General features: G+C 38.2%; 3 protein-coding genes across 7 annotated transcripts in view; all 3 read left to right on the top strand.

The window, feature by feature from the left end:
* LOC147838868 (putative E3 ubiquitin-protein ligase HECTD4) overlaps positions 1–22206 on the top strand; it is a 123236-nt gene extending 101030 nt beyond the window's left edge. For 2 of the 3 annotated variants that reach the window (XM_087301589.1, XM_087301584.1), the window contains one exon: positions 3848–3956. The gene's annotated coding sequence lies outside the window, so the exon portion shown is untranslated. Of the gene's footprint in view, positions 1–3847; positions 3957–9279; positions 9486–10644; positions 10827–13960; positions 14065–21964 lie in introns of those variants that run through there. The other variant, XM_087301583.1, reaches the window with a different exon arrangement.
* timd4 (T cell immunoglobulin and mucin domain containing 4) overlaps positions 1–22521 on the top strand; it is a 1098921-nt gene that overhangs the window by 882164 nt on the left and 194236 nt on the right. The window lies entirely within an intron of this gene.
* Positions 17657–19713, top strand: LOC147838869 (uncharacterized). Of its 3 annotated transcripts, none has more exons than XM_087301591.1 (3): positions 17675–19066; positions 19118–19406; positions 19595–19713. In XM_087301591.1, exons 1-2 carry the CDS (start codon positions 18422–18424, stop codon positions 19385–19387), a joined length of 915 nt encoding a protein of 304 aa, XP_087157717.1. In that variant the 5' UTR covers positions 17675–18421; the 3' UTR covers positions 19388–19406; positions 19595–19713. The 3 variants fall into 3 exon arrangements, 2 of the variants coding, with proteins under 2 accessions (XP_087157716.1, XP_087157717.1); XR_015520404.1 differs by having other exon boundaries at positions 17679–19046; positions 19099–19406; XM_087301590.2 differs by having other exon boundaries at positions 17657–19406.

Genomic DNA, 22521 nt, shown 5'->3' with positions numbered 1-22521 from the left:
TTTTGTTTCACTGACAAATTATTTTCAGTCAGTGTAGCTGATGTTTTAAAAAATTGAGTAAACAAGAAAAAACAGAAGGAAATTAGTACTAAGATTTTTTTTGTTGAACTGGCTTAAAATTTTTTACAGTGTACCATAACATCTTGTAATGATTCAATTGAAGAAGACTCAGATAATAACCACTTTACTTCTTTGACAAGAGATTTCCATTTATCATAACTGACCTTGAATCTCTGTTCATACCTTTCCAACTTCTCTTCTTGCAACTTCTGACCCTTTTCAGTCAGCTTACGAGTCCTCTTTCCTCTTCGTAGCTCAGTCTCCACAGCATTAGAAGTTTCCGTTGCCACCTTACTTCTCACTGAAAGCTGAGTTGCAAGTTGCTGATTCACTCTATCATCCATGGGCTGCTCACCTAAATCTGACATTATTTAAATTTCTCCTTTTTAACTTCTAAAATTCTTTTCTTTATTATTTATTCCTTAATTTAAAGTTAAGACCATAAATCATGCCTTAATCTGATTAAACACTGAAAGTGAAATTTACTCTTATTTCACAGCAATAGAAACAGGCAGTTAAACAGTACTTAATTTACATACAAGTCAATAATAAACCACCAACATTTTGAAAGGAACATGACAATATTAAACAATACTTAAAGTCTTTGCAGCCGTTAACCACAGTTAGGTACCTTTAATCACACTTAACTGCACCACTCTTACTGCTGGTCTTGACTTGTGCTGCTCTTCAAGTTATGCTTGCGTCTCCATATTACACCGGCAATGTCCTTTCCTTCTGATATTGCTGAACCATGTATAATTTCACTTCATTGCTTTGCACAACAGAATACTTGACTGAGTTCATTGGTTAAATTGTCCTGCTTCTTCTTTCATACTCGCAATGAGCCTTGAGTTCTTACTGTAGCTCCCTCCAGCAACAAACGAGCAAGAGTCTACTGACTGGTTTATTTTCATAGCAAGTCTTCAGTTCTCAACATAGAGCAAACCACAAGACATCAGGGGTGTACCAGACGTAAGAACTAAAAAACATACAACAATGAATTACAACAGTGCATTTCCATATCAAATTAATCCAAATCACCACATTAAGGTCACACATAACAATGGATCACATAATCTTAACTAATACAATTTAACTTTATAAATAGCACAGCTCATAAACAAACAGTTAAATGCACACACCAAACAAACAACAACAACAACAACAACACCACACTTCAAATCAAACAAAACCAACAAATCATTAGGGATGGCTGACGTGAAACTGACGTTTCGACACAGTGTCGAGATCCCGAAGCGCAAGTGTTTCGAAACACTGCACCGAAGCATGATCCGAAACACCCAGGTCACGTGACTAAAGTGTTTCGAAACACTTGGTCACGTGACAAAAGCGATTCAAAGCATCGATCATTTCAGAGGCGTTTCAAGACCCGGAGAATCTGCATTTGACTTGCATGATCTTATTTATGTCTCTGTCTAATATGGCCTAGTGGACCGTGCGTGTGCACTATGGTACTTTATGCCAAATTTGTTTTGGGTTCGAATCTCGACTAGTACAAATACTCCAAAATCCAGATTTTATGTATTTTAATCATGTTACTGTTTTATGGTGTAGCCTAGATAGGATACAGCTGTGGATATGCCATCAATTTAGCATCATTTTTGTAACATTGTAAAACAATAATTCATAGTTGTACAGTACTGTGATGGGGTTAGGTTTTGGATAGACGTTAATAAAATACAATGGGAAATTTAATTAATAATATAAATAATTATTGTTAACTTCTGGCCACAACTGTATCTGATCTAGTAACAACCCTGTTTTATGAACAAAACAATACAAAATTTATTTACAAGGTGTTTATTCGTATGTCAGAGCAATGTTGAAACAAAACGATACAATAACAAAGCATTACCAACTGGTAATAAAGCATTTCAAAACAATTGTGTCAGTCTGGATTCGAACCCATTATTCCCGCATGGTAGTCACAAACTCTAACCGCTCAACTAAACCATTTGATGATTCTAGGCTACTAAGTGGGGTTTGATACCTCAATTTGCTCAACTGTTCTTCGCTGAAGCTGTTTCAGTGAAATACAAATACAATGACCACTAGGTGTCACCGTAGAGTGGTGTTTCGAAACGTTTCGAAGCTTCGACACATTTGCTTCGATAGTTTCAGTGTTTCACGAAGCCTCGCTTTGCCCACCACTACAAATCATACAAAACAAACATACCTCATTGGCTGGTTACGGAAGGGAGAAACTCAAGAAAAGCATAAGCATTGTAGTGGTTTTCTTGGTTTTTCTCTTACTAAATCAAACTCAGTCTGGAGGTTATGAATATCAGAAGAATATACTTTATTGTCAACAACAAAGGAGAACTTTCAGGAGACCCCCAGTAGCATCTCTGTCTGAAAAATTCTGTCTCACTCAAATTATAGCCTGTTTAAATAGTCTTCTACACCAGTTTTTTTCTTTGTTCTCCATATGTTACACAAGATCCCTCCTACTTTAACCCTTGACCCCAAATTCCACCTCTGTCATCAGTTTTTCCCTTATTTCTACATATGTCACACAAATTCCACCTAGGTTAACCCCTGACCCAAACCTGGTAACTATATATCTTATCCATCTATACGTCTCTGTTTACACATGTGTTGCTCTATTCTTATCCATTTCCTGAGACACCTTAGTTGCTTACTCAGGCTTTCTCCCGCTCTCTTCTCATCCACTTCTCGTGACCCTTAGTGGTTTCCTCAGGCCCTTTCCCCTTACATAACACTTTACTTGTTTTAATGGTAGGCAAATCTACAAGCAGATTATACACATAATATTTGAATATATAGATTAACTTAACACTTTAAAGAGTATAAAATCCACTTCAGCATTCCTTAGCTTGTTGCATGCTTGGAAGTGAATGCATTTGTCTGTCTACTCACAGTGGTGCATCATTTTTATAGTTCCCCCTGAAATTAGCTCCGCCTTAATTAGTTCCTAGGTGAACTGGCATAAGATCTTAAACACACATGACATCTGCTACAAAGATTTTTTCATTACATTAAATAAGAGGTGTCACTTTAAAAATGCACACATCTAACAATATAATGAAAACATTGACTGCTTTCCTAACTGTTTATGCTCATTTAAGACGAAACTAGTTGTTTTTGGGGAAAAAAACACCAAGATCGACATCTTTATATGTTATTATTATTATTAATTATATGTATATGTCTGTTTAAACACGCACCCAAAAGCAAAACTTTCTCTCCGATTCAAATCGCGTGTACAGAATCCGTTCGGAAAACAGCATCTGTTTATCATTATGGAGCACGTCAGCTGACGTCACGGCACCTGTAATCAAAAGGAAATGGAATCGCGCCATTTTTAATATTTAGCGAAAGCACAGAAGACACACGTTTTAGAGCAAGGGGCGACCCCTGGTGGTTCGGCTGTATGGGTTGCTTACAGGGAGGCTCATTGTTCAGAGAAAGACTGAAAATACGGGAAAAATACGGGGAAATACCTTTACGGGAAGATAGCAGGATAGAACAGTAAAATACGGGAGAATCCTGGAAAAAACGGGAGGGTTGACAGGTATGGGTCGGGTCAGAATTTAGCATCAACATCAATAAAACATTGATCCATCCTGCCTTGTATCAGCAGTTGAGGCTGCTGGTGTTGGTGAAATGGTGTGGGGGATATTTTCGTGGCACACTGTGGGCCCATTAGTACAGCCCTGTATACTAAAGTATGTACATGTTTGTGTATTTGGTGAAAATATGCTTAACATGTTTTTTTGCTGAATACATCTTCTCTGTACTCCAGAGTGCGCCTGAGCAGTTCACGCTGGAGGAGATTCCCATCACCGAGTCAAAGGTCAGCATGGACGTCAACTTTTCCGGCTCGTCTCCTGCAAAGAGAGTCAACTCAAAGAGTGAGTTAAGAGCACAGTAAGGGATACAGCTGTGGATCCCCACATTTATATAGCGTCATTTTTGTGACACTGTACAACAATAATTACAGTTTTTGCATTACTGGGAGGTTGGGGTAAGGGTAGACAATGTAACATACAGTCCGTAGATAAAATTACGTATTGATTTTATAAAGGGGTCTAAGTCTTCTCTGTGTGGGTTTATGACTCTTGGTGCCACAAAGCCTGTGCCTGTGTGACGCCTCACTTATCTAGAGGTAAGCCAGAGATGGTTGCCCAAACTTCAAAAGACATTCCTGTCCCCCCTTCCTCCTAAGACACACAGACACACACACACACAAGGCTCCCGACGCTGAAATGGACTAAGAAATCCTGAATCAGCCCATAAGTAAATGTTATGTGTTTGTAAACTTTGTATTTCATTTCGGATTTTTCTATCATGTGAATCTCTCTCTCGTGCCCTTTTTAAGACACTATACCAGCTAAGAATATGTGAATCATGTTGATGTATTTCTTAAAACTGTCGTGTTTAATACCGTTAGGTTTCTCCTGCCATTTTACAACACATGATGCGTAGCGCGTGATCGTAATCTATACGGCTTAAATGATTTAATGCTCTGAGTTAATGTCTCTTTGCATGCTTTCGGGCGGATCCTTATTTTGCATATTAGCGGTCCAGAGACAAAGAAAATCTCCCGCTCAAACTTTGCCAGGAGACCATTGGTCAGTCAGTAGTTGACATGCCACCACAGTTTAAAACCCAGCTGCGCGCACAACTCTGCGCAGAAGATCCAAAAGAAGCTTTTCAAAAGGTGCGCCCCCTTTTGAGGGGGCAAACCGCATTTCTGTAACTGCATGGCTCGTCCGAGCCCACGTTTTCTTATTTTTTCAGCAAAGTAAAACTCAGTTTAAAGTTGCGATCGTGTATCCTCCGACCTGCATTGCAAACTCCATGCATCAAGAAAGGACATCAAAGGACTCCGTACCCGAGTGCATCGAAAGAAACTCGCAAAAAGAGAGAGACAGAAAAATCCTAAAACTCCAGGTATTTGGTTATGCGTTAAGCCTGTGCCCCTCATCAAAAATGTGTCTTTTGTAATCTTGGTGGTCCTGAATAGTTGTGTGGAACTGAGGTAGATTTGCCATTCTTTCACCTAAACTCTCTAATTCCTTGCTTTTCTGTTTCTTTTTGTTTTTTATATGTTCTATAGATCCATATATAGCCTATATATCTTCAGTATACGTTTGTTCTATGTTTGTGCGTTTGTTTGTTATATGTCAGACTAGTCAATAAATATTCTTCTAATCACGTTGGATTGTATTGTTTGCCTCACAGAAAAAGTCACTGAAACGATTGATTCCTTGCTACAAGCTGTATTAAGTTAATCAAAACTTATAAATGATTGATCTACAAGGAGTAGTAATAATTCCCTTTCTAAATAAATAGATTATTACAGAATCCGCTTGAGCAAGCGGGCGAGGTCTGGTTATATTAACAATACGTTAATTCAGAATATAAATGATTAATAATAATTTGCTATTATTGATAATAAATATACATAATCTGAGAGTCCGCTTGGACTAGGAGGCAGAATCATGAATATATATATATATATAACCGAATTGACAGAAGGGTGAGGCGAAATATAAATATTTTATAGAAACCCGTTATTGTTGATTATTAATATTCATAAACTGAGCTAATTTCGCTACAACATTAATATTATACCATCAATGGGCAGTTTGATAAATAATATGAATTATACGCTGTGTAATTACTGTTTTTGCATTACTGTGACCGTACGTTCACACCAAAAGTGGCGAGAGCGTCAAAGTAGCCGGAAGTCATTCATTTTCAATGAGAGCCGGCGGCGATAGGCGGCGAGGAGCAGCGCGGCGCGTCTTCGCCGGCGTAGGCGTCGAGGAGAGTTGAAATGAAGTCAACTTTATGGTAATGAGCTATGACGCGGTTCGGCGGCAAGCAATCAGAATGAAGACATCCATCGCTTGATAGCAGTTCAGAGAACACAGACCTGTGAACTTTGGTTCCAACCACAGTTGTTCCCAAGGGTTTGATTATCGCGGTCGCCGGGTTTCCAATTATTTACAAATTTTTCCTACAGGAACATACATTAAATAAGTTACTGGCGAGTTACTGATGCTCATTAATGTTATATAAATTTATCTTAAAAAAGCGGGAATCTCACGCGATGTGGCAGTACAAAACAGTACTGCTGCTTCAGGATATTTCAGATATATGGACACATATTGGATAAATAGAGCAAAGCCACACCACACGCAACTTGATCTTCCATTGTTAAATTAATTTGATAAGAAATGCGCAACATTTTCACGCTAGAAACATGTTTTATGCAGGAATGTAACTGATATGCTGCAACGGCTCCTTTAAATATGAGATCAATGTAGCGAGTTTTGACGCTCTCGCCGCAGGAGCTGAAAGCAGACAGCGTTGTCGCCAGGGCGGCCAGAGCGACCTTGGACGCTCTCGCCGCTTTCGGTGTGAACGTACGGTGAGGGTTGGAGTGTTGAAATCAAGTCAGCTTTATGGTAATGAGCAATGACGCGGTTCGGCGGCAAGCAATCAGAATGTAGAAATTCACCGATTGAGAAGAGTCCAGAAAACAATCTGTGAACTTTGGTTCCGACAACACTTGTTCCCAAGGGTTTGATTATTACGCCAGATTTCCAATTATTTCCAATGTTTTTCTTACAGGAACACACATTAAAAAAGTTACTGGCGAGTTTCTGATGTGCATCCATGATATATATATATATATATATATATATATATATATATATATATATATATATATATATATATATTTATTTTTCTTTAAAAAAGCGAGAATCTCATGCGACAAGACAGAACAGTATTGCTGCTTCAGGATATTTCAGACATATGGACACGTTTAAAAATTAAGTGAAGCAAAGCCACACCACACACCAAGGTTATTATAGTTAACGAAAACTAACGACAAAACGAAAACTAAAATGTGAAATAATTCTCGTTAACTGAAATAAAAATAAAAACGAGAGTTTTTTCAAAAACTAGAACTAACTGAAACTGTATTGTGTACATACAAAAACTAAAACTAACTGAAACTGTATGTGTACATGCAAAACTAACTGAAACTAACTAGAATTATAGCAAAAACCTTCTTCATTTTCGTATTCGTAAATGTATTTAATAAATAATCTTACTGTAAGCATTTTAGAAGTAAATATAATCCGCGCTGCAGGTATTTGTGTTTGACCCTTTCGGACCTCAGAGTCTCCTTCCGCCATTGGGCAGATCGAGCCGGTTCTCCTCGAGTCATCTTCTCTGTTGCTCCCGCAGCAAAAACAAGTGGACATGACAGCAGCACGGTGATAGCATTAAATACAGAGACTTAAAACTATTACTTTAACACATTTGTGCCCAATAATGGGTTTCATTTCTGTAGCGCAATCGCGAACGAATCTTTGTAACCGGATCTTCTAAGTGAACCGGTTGAACAAGTTCACCAAATCGAACTGAATCATTTGAAACGATTCGTCTCCAGTAAGCATTCACCCACTTCTTACGTAATAACAAGCCTAATACCCCCTCTGACTCTTAGATAATCCAATATATACTCTCAAGCAGTTATTAGAACAGTAACGTTACATTGAGAGTTGGTGAACCGATAATACTGCGCATGCGTGATTCAGTGAACCAAACACAAACGGTACAGCCTGCTGTATGACTGAACTGAACTTAAAACAACTGCAGCGCGGGTGAACCGAGGGCTTAAATGAGAGGATCTGGAGAAAAAACGTAAGTTTATTTCATAACAGACAATCGTGATGAAATTTAAATAAGTGAAGCATGATTCAGTTGGGTTTACAGTTAGTAAAACTTTACTGTAAGACATTTTTCAGATCATGATGATGTTTTAACTGACTGAAATTACTATTGCCGACTAACTTACATAATGTTGAGTCCTAACATCTGCGTTAGAAATCTGAATTTCCCATCACCAGGCCCGGATTAATAAATCAGAGGCCCCTGGGCACAATGTCTTGTAGGCCCCCTATAACCGCACCCCATAGTTTAATTAAAAATAATATTGATATAATATTTGTTAAATAAAATTAATCTATAATGTATTGCCCACATTTTTTTAAATAGATGATATACAGTACATATATTTGTAGTCTACAGAGATTTAACTTATTTTTAAAGCATTTAAGCACACTTTAAATTTTTTTTTAATTCAACTAAGGGAAGTTAATAGATTTTAATATACTTGTTCAAGTTCACTGAAGCAGCACTAAAATTTATATTTAAGGGTATTTTTAATGTATAACTTTTACAAACTTATAATGCATATGATTTGGATTACACCAATCCAGTTCTAGGAATCTGAGTCCTCCATAATACACACACTTATTCATTATTCCTACTTGTCTTCCTCGTGATGGAGAGTATGTGCCCATAATGCCCATTGGTTAATCCGGCCCTGCCCATCACTACGTCTAACCTCACAAGCAGCCTTGCACACATATTGTATTTAGGGCTGCTTTCTTGTGGGCTGTTGTATTTGAATTTGAGGATGGGTAGATGGTTGTGGTAGATGATAGTGTTCATGTGTCCTCTGAATACATGTTTCAAAAAATGTATGACTGCGTTTTTAATTATAAAATATTTATCCTGTTGATTTTCAATCTTGTTCCTAACAAGTATCCTCATTTAGAAAAAAACCTAAAACTAATACTGAAACTAATAAAAACTAAACTAAAACTAAGACATTTTAAAATATAGAAACTAATAAAAACTAGTAAATCTGCCTCTAAAATTAATAAAAACTGACTGAATTTGAAAACAAAAAGTCAAAACGAAATAGAAACTAAAACTAAAGAAAAATCCAAAACTATTATAACCTTGCCACATACAACTTGATCTTCCATTGTTTATTGAATTTGATAAAAAGTGTGCAACATCTTCACGCTAGAAAGCATGTTTTATGTGGTAATGTAACTGATATGATATGATATGATATGATATGATATGATATGATATGCTGCAACGGCGACCTTTGACGTTTTCACCACCTTCGGTGTGAATGCACAGTTATAGGAATGAATGTGATGTTCAATATGAGAAAGGTAAGAATGATCACTATGGCCATTACAGTAGTTTCAGTGTTAAGGACATTTTGTGTTCAAATATTCATTTATTCATTCATTTCAGCTTAGTCCCTTTATTAATCTGGGGTCGCCACAGCGGAATGAACCGCCTGTACAAATATTTGATAATGCTAATTAAATTTTTTCTCTCTCTTAGTTCCTCTCTGTTCAAAGCTCCATGGACTCGAGTGATGGTGTATGGATTCAGTCATAAAGTGCAGCGTAACGGCCAGCTGAACCTGATGGGGGCCGTGTGTTTCCTGCTGGACGCCTCTCCGTCCAACACCGGCCTCACTTCTCCACCCACAGCCAACCAGTATCCTAGCATCATCATCCCCACCGACAAAGTGCACGACAAATTGGGCACGTCACAATCTCTTACATACAGTGGGGGAAAGAAGTATTGAACACGACACCATTTTTCTCAGAAAACATATTTCTAACGTGCTGGAGACTTGAAATGTTCACTACATGTCGGTAACAACTAAAGAAATCCATATATACAAAGAAAATATAACCAATTTGTTTATTCATTAAATGATGTGCAATAAAATTAAATAACGCAGGGAAAAATAATCGAACACATGAAGAAATGGGGTGTAGAAAGACTTGGAAAGCCCAGACAGCAGCTGAAATCTCTCAGTAGTTCTTTAGCAACCTTCTGCCCTTCCTCAGTGTAAATGAACATCAGCTGCTTCAGTCCAACATCTACATTAGCAGGAGGATAAAGATGAAACCAAGGTGGACATTTCAGCAAGACAATGATCCAAAACACAGCCAAGGAGACTCTTAAATAATTTCAGAGAAAGAAAACCAAGCTGTAGAATGGCCCAGCCAATCACCTGAACTGAATTCAATAAAAAACACAAAATAAAGCTCAGATTTAATAGACGAGACCCACAGAAGCACTAAAATTTTGAATCTCTGTTGAAGTCTATGAGAAACTCACACCTGAGCAACGCATGAGGCTTCAGTCTCCATGTGAGAGGCGTCTTTAAGCTGCGATCACCAAAAAATCTTTTTATATAAAGTATTAAATACGTTGGGCGAGGCAGTCACAGCAAGAAGGTCGCTGTTTCGAACCTCGGCTCGGTTGGCGTTTCTGTATGGAGTTTGCATGTTCTAAATGCAAACTTGCTGAATAAGTTGGCGATTCATTCCGCTGTGGCAACCCCGGATTAATAAAGGGACTAAGCTGACAAGAAAATGAATGAATTAAATACGTTTCAACAGTTCAGTACTTTCTCCTTGTGTCATTTCATTGTTATTACACAAAACTCATATTTTTTGGTTTTGTTTTATGTTTATGTTTGTATTGTTTGGGTTTTTAACCAAATCTGGTTCAATTCCATGTCAGCAGCTCTTATAGTAAAACATGACGTGTTTAATACTTATTTTCCCCACTGTACATTTATTTTATTTTAACAGTGATCTGCATTATTTTGCATTCTCTAAGTAAACAATCAGATTCATTAAGACCATTCCTGCTGACTTTAGCTCATATCTATATTTCTGTCCACAGCCGTGTGTCCCCCCCTCCTGGAGCAGTGCTGGTGTTGCACTCGTTGCTTCTTGAGTTTCCATTGGCGATGGCCTTCGCTGAACAGCTGCTAACCTACAGTGTAGGAGAAACCATAGAGCGCTCTGAGGATGAGCTGGACACGGTGCCCACTTCTGTACTCATTCAGGTCGTGGAGCTGCTAGGTGAGTTATGCTTATTTACTTTGCTCTGAGTTTATACAACCAGGGGTGTATAAACTCAATCCTGGATGGCCGGTGTCCTGCAGAGTTTAGCTCCAACCCCAATTAGACACACCTAAACCAGTTAATCACGCTCTAACTAGCATTCTAGAAACTTCCTGGCAGGTGTGTTGAAGCAAGTTGGAGCTAAACCCTAGACATTATATGTTGCATTCAACACACTGCTGTTTTGTTTGTTTCTACAGTTTGTTTTCTTTTTTATTAAGTCTTGAAGTGTCTTAAATGTGCTTTTATAGTGTTGTCACGATACTGGAATTCGGTACCAATCGATACTGAAGTTTTAAAACAACCCAGGCTCATTCTGAAAGCGTAGTCCCATGGACGTTTTTGGAGACCGCAAAATACGTCCCGGGAGGTACTTATTTAGGCATTTTTGGTGTTCGCAGATCCACATAAGGCCGCTGTGTACACTTTTTTAGATCTCAAATTTCTCGAGTAAGTTCTCCCGCTAGTGCCGTTTGCGTCCGCTGTCCACGAGTAAACCCACTGGAAGCCGCTTTCGACCGACCTACCCTCCTTCTTCCCTAAACCCAACCAATTTTTTGATTAAACCGCCCACTCACTTTCCTAAACCCAACCAATGATTTTCAAAAGCCTTCCAGAAAAAGAAAAGCCCTCGTCTGATTTTTACCATGTTACCACATTCTCACCCTGTTATTCACTACTTCATTTTATTTTTTGGATTCTGTTGTTGTCCTGCCTGATTTCTGGAACCGCTCCTCCCTGGACTCGAATCCCGCCGTCCTTGTCCTCATCTGGCGTCTCAAGTCCGTTGATGTAAACGACGAGTTAACTGGACAAACTGGTTGCGGTGGGAAAGGCTTCCACAGTTAGCGTTCGTTTAAAAAAATTTAATGCAGCCATACCATACGTACCTCCGGCTACATAATTCGCGGTCTCCAGAAACGTCCACGGGACGATGTTTTCAGAACGAGCCTGTGATGCTGTTTAAAAACCTCCATTTCAGGCTAACATTTGAGCGCCATTGAGCGTGTTCTTAAACAGCGCTGATTTGCAATTGTGTTCACATGCTCAACAGAAATGACTGCAATTGGCCGTGAAGGTCGTCGGTTTATCGAACTCACTGCTATTTACTGAGTGTAACCACATATACAGGAACACAGTGTTTTAAAGTCACATCCATCAGCTGATTTGGATATAAGCTGACATATGAGCAATCCGCTGATGAATCACGGCTTTAAAACGCTCCAGTGTAACACAGATAACATATACAGTTATTTTAAACACTTTCTATGGTGCTTTATGAAAATTCAAAGGGTTTTCTTTAAAATGATACTAAATTTTTGCATTTACACCTCTGCGTGTGGATTTTGGAAGCTTTTAAATTTGGGTAGGCAAAATCCAAGTGCAAATCCCAAAATAGCACTGGGGTTTAAGAGGTTAATGAAATCTTATTGCTAAGTGTGACCGATTAAATATTTAAAGGTGCAGTATGTAGTTTTTACCACTAGAGGGCATGCTTTCACAACAAACAAAGGTGTAGTCTGATGACTGTGTGACGGGTGCTTTCACACCTAGACTTTTGTTTCGGAACATGTCTCGTTTGCCCAGTTAGGGTGGTTTGTTTGGCATATGTGAATCCAGCAGTCGCGCTCGGATCCGTGCCAAAACAATCGGTCTGAGATCGCCTGATTGAGGTGGTCTCGACTCGATTTAATGAACTCTGGAGCGGATCCATTGTAGTAAGAAAGCGATACGATCCGAGCCCGGCTATATCACAGTGTTTTATGGATATGTAATTGGCATACCGCTATATAAAGACAGAATTATGAGTAGGGGGGGAGGTCATTCCAGACATCGCAAGTTTCCCGGAAGTCTCCCGCAAATGCACAGTGGACCCTCCCAGTCCACAAATACGTTGCGCACCCTTCTCAACCCTCCCCACCGAATTCCTCCTCGCTCTTTAGTCTTCATACACGTTGCGTGCACTCTGTCAAACACCACCAAACCCCCAGCCCCCCTGACAGCAGAGCAGGACTCTTCAAAATAAACCGTGAAACTCTGACCAATGTGAAGAGAGTTTACTCACACATGACTTGTTTTAGCTCTTTTGGTCCGTTTAGAAACTTTGCCGTGTGAAAGTGAACCGCACCAAGAACAAAGAGCAACAGTGAAGCAATTTAATCCCTGTTTTCGGAACAAATGAATCTGTTCACAAGTGTGAAAGCACCCTGAGTGTGAAATCATGGGAGTTGTGGTCTTCATTATTCTACAGGACTTATGTTGATGAGTAAAGTTATTCAACACTATTAGTATTAACCATTCAGCACAGGAAAGCAGCAGAGCTTTTATTATGCCATAGTCCTACGCTTCTGGTTCTTTATCTTGTGATCACATGGAGAAGCAGCCCTTTTTTATCAGACTAAATACATGTTAAGCAGGTCGCACACCAGAAGCTCCACGCAGCGCCATGCATTTTAGAATTCTAAGCATAGGTTTCTATCAGGATACACACACCGGCGCTGCAAGTCGGCGGCTGTCGGCGGCGCCCGGCCACGGCTCAGGACACAGTTCATTTTTCAGCCGCACCACAGAGCGCCATCTGATTAGTTTCATGTTAAATATCATTCTAATGTGCGTGTCTGGTGTGTGATACTTTAAACTGTCATGTGCGCTCCGTGTCGCGGCGCCGAGCGGCGCTTCTGGTGTGCGACCTGCTTTGGGCTTCTGTTATAATGCTGCTATGTGCAGTTGAATAAAACACACAACATATTAAAGCCTCGCTGCTGTTTCCCTGTTTTCTAGAAAACCAAAGCAGAAATGTGTGTGATGACATTAGCATGAACACACAGCACACATTACATCTATCTCAAAGTCAATATTCTACAAAAAATTAGTTTGGATAATGTATGTACATAAGACAGCAAAATATAACACTATCCTAGTGGTTTTTGCATATTTTAATGAAAAATCATACATATTGTGCCTTTAAGTTCATACTAGCATTCCTTATCATATAAAAATGCAACTTTTCTTATGAAATGCTGTATATAATAGCAGTTTATGTGTGATTTTATCATGTACTGTAGATCATATGATAAATGTTGTTTCTGCAGAACTGTACTGAGTGAGAAAACAACCGTCCTCAAGCCAAAATCTCCAGAGAAGACCAAACCCGATGAAAAAGACCCTGAGAAATCTCCTGCCAAAAATCTTAAAGGTCATTAATTTTACTTTTCTGATTTCTGATTTTATGCGGAAATTATAAACACAAACCTCATATATGCTCATCTAAACGTAAAAGATGTTAAAGGGACAGTTAAATACTGAAAATTCCTCATCCGCCACTTGTTTAAAACCTGTTTGAGTTTTTTTCTTCTGTTCAGTCAGAATTATTAGCCCCCCTGTCTATTCTTTCCCCAATTTCTGTTTAACAGAAAGCAGATTTCTTCAACACATTTCTAAACATAATAGTTTTAATAACTCATTTCTAATAGCTGATCTATTTTATCTTTGCCATGATGACAGTAAATAATATGTGACTAGATATTTAACAAGGCAGGTTAGGGTAATTAGGCGAGTTATTGTATAACGATGGTTTGTTCTGTAGACTATCAAAAAATATATAGCTTAAAAGTGCTAATAATATTGACCTTAAAATGGTGTTTAAGAAAATTAAAAACTGATTTTCACCTGATCCTTTGATAGTCCTCTTTGGTGTATCCCTTGAACCTGATTTGACAGTGCGTGACAGCAAGGTTCTTGCCTTTACCACAATTCTAGCCAGACGTGCCATACTTTTAAAATGGAAACACACTTCTTCCCCTACACATGACAAGTGGATACAGGACATTTTTTACTGTATCAGACTTTGAATGCTGAGATGCTCATTGCTCACTCTCTGGCTCACTAGATTCCTTTTATAAGATTTGGGATTCCTTTCTTGACTACATCAAAGGCCTGCCTATTACACCTGGTGCTGGCAACCTGTAAAATTAACCATTTTATTAGAAAGTTTTAATTAATTTTATTATTATCATTTTTTGTATTTATTTAAAAACATTATTATTATTTTAATTATTTATCCCATCTGTATCCAGTTACTCTGATGTCATGTTCTAATGTATTTAATTTTCTTTTTTTGGTATTTATGTATTAATTAATTTGTTGAGTTAATGAATGAGAGGTTAGGGGGTGGGATTAATTATGGACAATACATTACTGTTTACCTCTCAATATTTAATTTTTATTGTCATGCAAAAGACCAATAAAAAACTGAAATAACTAAAAAAAAAAGCTTTTATTCTAGCCAAAATAAAAACAAAAAAGACTTTCTCCAGAAGAACAAATATTATCAGACATACTGTGAAAATTTCCTTGCTCTGTTAAACATAATTTAGGAAATATTTAAAAAAGAAAACAATAAATAAAAGAGGGCTTATGATTCTGACTTCAACTGTATGTGTCCAATAATAATTTTCAGGAAGTCTCTCAATATCTAAATATACACTCCACTGCAAAGGCTAATAAAAACGTAAATATGACTAAATATTAGACATGAATGTTGTCACACATAACTGGGCACATAACTACTGACATCTAAAGGTTGAACTGTGGTTTTGCAGGTGATTAAGTTTATTTCGAGCCTGAATTCATCAAATAATAATTAAGTACATAATAAAAATTATTATGTTTACATATGTAAACGTATTCAAGTTAATTATAATAATAATAATTAATAATTATATAAATATAAATAAATAAATTATTTTGCTTATGCTTATACTTCAGCTGTATATATAGCCCCCCTTTGATTTATTTATTAATTTTTTTTAAGTATTTCCTAAACGATGTTTAACAGAGCAAGGACATTTTCACAGTATGCCTGATAATATTTTTTCTTCTGGAGAAAGTCTTATTTGTTTTATTTCAGCTAGAATAAAAGCAGCTTTTAATTTTTTATTCACCATTTTAAGGTCAATATTATTAGCCCCTTTAAGCTTTATTTTTTTTGATAGTCTACAGAACAAATCATCGTTATACAATAACTTGCCTAATTACCCTAACCTGCCTAGTTAACCTAATTAACCTAGTTAAGCCTTTAAATGTCACTTTAAGCTGTATAGAAGTGTCTTGAAGAATATCTAGTCAAATATTATTTACTGTCATCATGGCAAAGATAAAATAAATCAGTTATTAGAAATGAGTTATTAAATCTGTTATGATTAGAAATGTGTTGAAATAATTTTCTCTCCGTTAAACAGAAATTGGGAAAAACAATAAACAGGGGGATTAATAATTCTGATATCAACTGTATACACATACATACATACATACTAGGGTTGGGCATCTAAGCTATAATGCCGATCCGATACGCATCTCGATACAAAGAATACGATCCGATATATTAGCGATGCATTTGTGACATATTGCGATGCAACACGATACGATTCACACCCATATCACGATACGATGCGATATTTCAGCACTAACTAATTAGATCAAGTTTATGAGATGATGTGAAAGAGGATGCTGTGCCATTGAATGAGTTTGATTATTTATAAACCAAGCAAAACCAAGACTTTTTTACAAACTGGCTCTTCTCTCAGAGCCAGAGTGTCAGTTTACAGTAGAGGGCCATTTTAGAACATATAGCACATATTATTTAAGTATTTTCAAGATAAACAGAATGTATAAGTGCAATATATATTAAAAAAATATGTATATATTTGCACTCTTTCAACATAAATAAAATTAGCATTGCACAACAAGAATTGTGATTTAACTTTTCAACTATGAAAACAAGTTTTACAAAGATATATTTTGCCACTGATTATTCAAAACTTAAGGTTGTGAACTAGCAGTGTTATGCTGCTTTGAAACAACACTGTCACTGTAAACAACAGGCTAATAAAAATATAACAAACCAGCAATCTTCTTGCTGTGAGGTGGTCAAACTACCCACTGTGCCACCGTGACACCCAATTATTTTTATCATTATTATTATTAATATTATTATTATTATTATTATTATTATTAAATACAAATTAACAGGAGGAGGTGTTTAAAACCTTCGTTCTCCGTGACACTAGGCTGAATATCTTTGCAGATGAACAATGCAATAGCATCCGTTATTGGCGTAGAGCGAGCAGAACTGTTGCGCATGGAAAAAAAAAAAAAACTTGCAATGCTTTTCTCACCACTTTTGGAGCTGGTTGAAGCAGTGCGAAAGCCGGGGATGCAGAAACACTGGAAGATGCTTCCACAACAACACCGTGGCGCCGCTTCAAGTGAGATATCAGATTAGTCGTACTGCCCGCGTATTTTACAGATGCGCGGCACATTTTGCAAATTGCATCTGTCCTGTCATGTCGTCCATCCTTAAATCCATAATGTTGCTTGCCATACTTTAGATTTAAAACTCAGTGGGGAATAAAATGTTTGTTTTGCTTCTCGCGCTTTCTGAGGGCGCACCACTAGCTTCATCCGCACACCTGATACACTGAGTTGTAGTGTGTGCACATCCGCAAATCCGTTGCTAAGGCTTACTTTATGTAGGTCGATTAAATTATGCGCCAAAAACAGGTTGACAACACTTGTTAATAAATAAAAAAATACATTCTATATTAAAAATATAAGCTGTATCTCGGAAAAATCGATGCATCTCGCAAAAACCGATGCATCTCGATTTGCTTCCAAAATTTCATTCATCCTCTGCTGCTCAACCGATGCACTCGCATCGTGAACGCGCATAACCGCGTATCGATACATATCGGTTAATCTTCCCATCCCTAATACATACATACATACATACATACGTACATACATACATACATTATTTCTAAGTATATACAGACGCTTAATAAGGGATATGGTGTGAGAGGTGAATTTAGGAATTGTACACCCGTGAATATTATTATTTTATCAACTCTATTCAGTCAAACATAAATCACTCTTGCAGGTAGGTTTAGTTCTGTGACCGAATATCTTCAGATAAGAAACTGTTCCGCACTCAATCCTTCATTAAATAAACTGAAGCAGCTGAGGAGACAAAGGTTTCTGCTAAAAGCTTCTGTAAACCAACAGAAACTGGTTATTTTTCAATAGATGTATATGTTAAACCTTTAAAAATACCAACACACACACAGAGAAAGTCAATGTTTTCAGATTATTTTATTGGCTTGACAAATGTTCCATATGTCTCTCCAAAGCATTTGTGATGTTTACATTAAATAGGACATATAAAAACAATTGACATAGTAGTGGTGGTTTTTCTAATAAATAATAATTAACAGCACATTAACAATCATCTGTAAGATAAAACAATAGTAATAAATAGTTTATCTAATAGTCAACAGATTAAGATTCATTTATAAACAATTTAGAATCCTGTTTGTGTGCACACACGCGCTCCCAACTTATGGTTGCTTAGCAACGACAGTCATAGAATGTGTTCTATAGTAGTTCTATGTTAGAACAGCTCATCTCAGTTTGTCAGCATTCAGGACGGTGACTTGGTAAATCACACAGTGACTGTACGAATTGACAAATCTGTGATTGTGAAGGACTCGTTCGCTATGGATTCTTACTATAATCAGTCTTCAGACAACCCTCATCACGAGTGGTCATCGGTTGTTCTGACTTTGGACCCAAATGTGGACGAACAAGAACTGATTGAGTCAATGAAACAGTTCAGCCAAATCCACTCTTTGGATTTTTCTTTTGATGAAGACACTAATTGCAGACACATTTATGTGACTTTTGAGCATTCAGGACGGGACCAGCAACCAGATCCTGTGGTCCCCACGAGCCGCTTTATTGAGCTGAAGACACTGCTCGTGAGCAATCTGCACCCAATGGTTACTGAACAACAGCTTATTGAAAAGTTTGGTGCATTGGGGTCCATCTCGACTGTGCAAGTGTGCAGAAACAACATCATCTCTCCTGCTTATGCCTTTGTGACTTTCCATCATCGACGTGATGCAGTGCGAGCACAAAAAGCTCTGAACTTCACTGATTTACTGAATAAACCTCTGATCATCATGTGGGGCCCAGACAAGACAATTGAGGTCCTCTCAGATAATGACAGCAGCTCTCCAAGACAAACAGAGAAGAGAGAGACAGCTGGAGAAACAGAAGAGAGAAAGACCAGTGAAGAAACAGAGAGAGAGGCCGCTGGAGATACAGAGGAGAGAAAGACCAGTGGAGAAACAGAGAGAGAGGCCGCTGGAGAAACAGAAGAGAGAAAGACCAGTGAAGAAACAGAGAGAGAGGCCGCTGGAGATACAGAGGAGAGAAAGACCAGTGGAGAAACAGAGAGAGAGGCCGCTGGAGATACAGAGGAGAGAAAGACCAGTGGAGAAACAGAGAGAGAGGCCGCTGATGAAACAGAAGAGAGAGTGAACAGCGAGTCTTCATGGGGAAAAAGGATCTCCAACAATGTGAAAAGTGCTGTGAAAGCTGCGGTGAGCAGTCCAGCAGCCTGGGTCGGAGTCGGCATAGGTGTCTGTGCTGCTTATGCCTACTTCAGGAGCAGGAGCTAGTGTGGACACATTCTAAAAGGTAATTTCATCTCATTTAAGTGACATGACATCTGACTGAGCTTAGTAACACTTCTGGAACATGCTGTATGTCACACACACATATGTATATATAGAATTCTCTGTGGGTCAGAGGTCATGTTAATTCATACTCAAATTCAGCTTTATTTAGACATCGACACTGATTTTCTTGACTCTGTTCTCTTCCAGACGAGAAGGCCTGCCTCACGATCTCCACTCATCATCCCCAGAGTGACCAATCACTGCTCCAGAAAGAACTTGATTTCCCCAGCAGGCCAAACACTTGCAATAAATGTGAATTGAATAAACTGTCTTGTGTGTGTCTCATTCAGCAGTAAAGCTCAGCCTTGTAATTTATATTCATCCAAGAGAAGCATAATAGCACTTTGTTCCAGACACAGAAGTAAACAATAGGATTTTCTTCACATCTATTGATGTGATAGACAATAATTTAAAGACCGCATGAGAAGAAGGACTGCATCAAAGAAAAAGAAAAAATACAAAGTTAAGTTAGCAACACTGCCGGTCCAATCGCACGAAAACGTAATGGGCCAACCTGTGACCTTAATTAAGATTGGCCAATATAATAAGGTTTCTCAGAAGATGCCGCCCACTGAGCTGCAGTTTTCAACTCGCAAAACTTTTCAACTCGCAAGCAAAGATTTTAGATCCGCAAAAAATGAAACAAAAGCAAAAGCAGAATGAATGATAATAATGAATTTATCTGGTGGTGACTGCATAAAATGGCAATAGTTAATTTTTTGCAGTGCAATTTTTTTATTTTAATGTTTTTTTTTATTATTTGAAATCTTTTATTTTTTAATTGCATTGTACCTAATTTTGGTCAAAAACTTCATGTTTGTTTGAATAATAAAGCCACAACATTAACTTTAGGGTACATGGGTTCAAAACTTTTTAACTCACAAGCAAAACATTTCAACCCGCAAGCAAAGATTCTAAATGTGCAATAAACGACAACAGAACAGAGAGCAAAATCAATGAGTGTGCAATGAAAATTCATTAATGAAATTAATTAACTGCATAATAGGACAATTGACAAAAAAGTGTATTTTTTGTAATCCAAAATATTTTATTACCATTGATAATAAATCGTTTTTTAATTAAACATGTTTTTTTATTTGAAACCTTTTAGTTTTTAACTACTCCGTAATAATTTTTTCTTTAAAACTAAATATTTTTGATTGAATAATAAAGAAACAAATCTAACTCCATACTTAGTCCCTTATTTATAAGGGGTCGCCACAGCAGAATGAACCGCCAACTATTCCTGTGTTTTACGTGGCAGATGCTCCTACAGCTTCAACCCAGTACTGAGAAACACCCATACACACTCACATTCACACACACTCATACACTACGGCAATTTAGGCCCCGTTTACACTAGTGAGTTTTAGTTTTAAAACGGCGTTTTAGATCAAAAACGATCCGCGCCCACAGTAGCGTTTCACCTAGTGTTTCTGAACATATCTTCGTCTACACCAGTGGTCACCAAAATTGTTCCTGGAGGGCTGGTGTCCTGAAGATTTTAGCTCCAACCCTAATCAAACACACCTGAACAAGCTAATCAAGGTCTTACTTGGTATACTTGAAACATCCAGGCTGGTGTGTTGAGGCAAGTTGGAGCTAAATCCTGCATGGACACCGGCGCTCCAGGACCGAGATTGGTGACCCCTGGGCTACACTAAGCCACCAAAAACGTATATCACGTGACCATTTGCGCCCTCTGGGCATGCGCGTTCTAGTATAAGCAGGAAGCATGTGTCTCGCTTGGCATTTGGTTGTTGTTATTGTTATTTTTGTGGACAGATGACGAGGTCGAGTTGTTACTAAACGTAACAAATGAATAACTGCACAATGGCGCCTAAAACAGACAATAGTGCAAACAACGCTCCCATTTCTGTGTCCATGTTGTTTACAGTGAAGGCTGGTCTGCTGTCTTCTGGTAGCGTTAAAGCCATCTGTTATAGTCATGTAATAGGGGCTTGACGAGTAAGGGAAGGATACGCAATGACACAAAAGCCCCAATCAGGTAGCAAATCTCAGCAGCCCCGCCTCCGTTTTCCCCCCATCCACACTGAGACGGAGCAGCAACATTTTAGAATGAAAACGGCCGCTGCAGCGTTTCACAAACACTTCGTTTTCGGCGCTTGAAAACTCTGGCGTAGTGTAGACGGATGGCTTAACCGGCTTAACTTATGCGTTTTCAAACTAAAAAGCATTAGTGTAAACGGGGCTTTAGTTAATCAATTCCCCTATAGCGCATATGTTTGGACTGTGGGGAAAACAGGAGTACCCGGAGGAAACCCAACACGGGGAGAATATGCAAACTCCACACAGAAAAACCCTACAGGCCCAGCCCAGACTCGAACCAGCGACTTTCTTTCTGTGATGCATCAGTGCTAACCACTGAGTCAACATGTTGCCCACAAAAATAAATACACCCCATTTTAAAATAATATTAAAATGAAAACTGTATAATAATCTTGATGCATGTTTACTCCAATGAATCATTTTCTTGTCACTTCTCCTGATTTGCAGGCCTGATATTTCACGATACTAAGGTGACGGTGATGAACAGGGTGTTGAACGCTGCAGTGCAGTGGACGGCAGATAACGCAGCACCCGAAATCACACTCAACCTGTTGGAAATTGTTGGAGGTAAATACTTTATTCACACTGAAGGTAATTTAATGTCTGCATGAACTGGAAGCTGCGACCACTTTTTTGTTCGTATTGTATTGCAGGTCCTAGAGAAATTAAATATTAAATAAGTAAACAGAGGGCGTGGCTTGTTTTTTTTTTTTTACTGGGAGTTGATTAGATGTTGTAAAGTATGTGTTTCATTCAGAAAGATCTGGAGAGGATTTAGGGAGAGTTAAGGCTGATTTATACTTCTGCGTCAAACGCACGCGTATACAACGGTGCAGCCTACGCGTTGACACATAGCCCTGACGTGCACCTCTCAAAAAATGTAACTACATGTCGCAACGACGCATAGCGCAAGCTTTGTGATTGGTCAGCTTGGTAGCGCTGATGAGTCTGGGTGGGACCGATAACCGCACGAACAGCGCGAGCCCGATGGAGCAATTGTTTAC

The sequence above is a fragment of the Danio rerio genome, chromosome 21 (genome assembly GCF_052040795.2).
Source record: "Danio rerio strain M-AB ecotype USA chromosome 21, GRCz13ab, whole genome shotgun sequence".
Lineage (NCBI taxonomy): Eukaryota > Metazoa > Chordata > Actinopteri > Cypriniformes > Danionidae > Danio > Danio rerio.
Note: the sequence above shows the minus strand (reverse complement) of the source record. Positions and strands in the feature narration are given on the sequence as shown.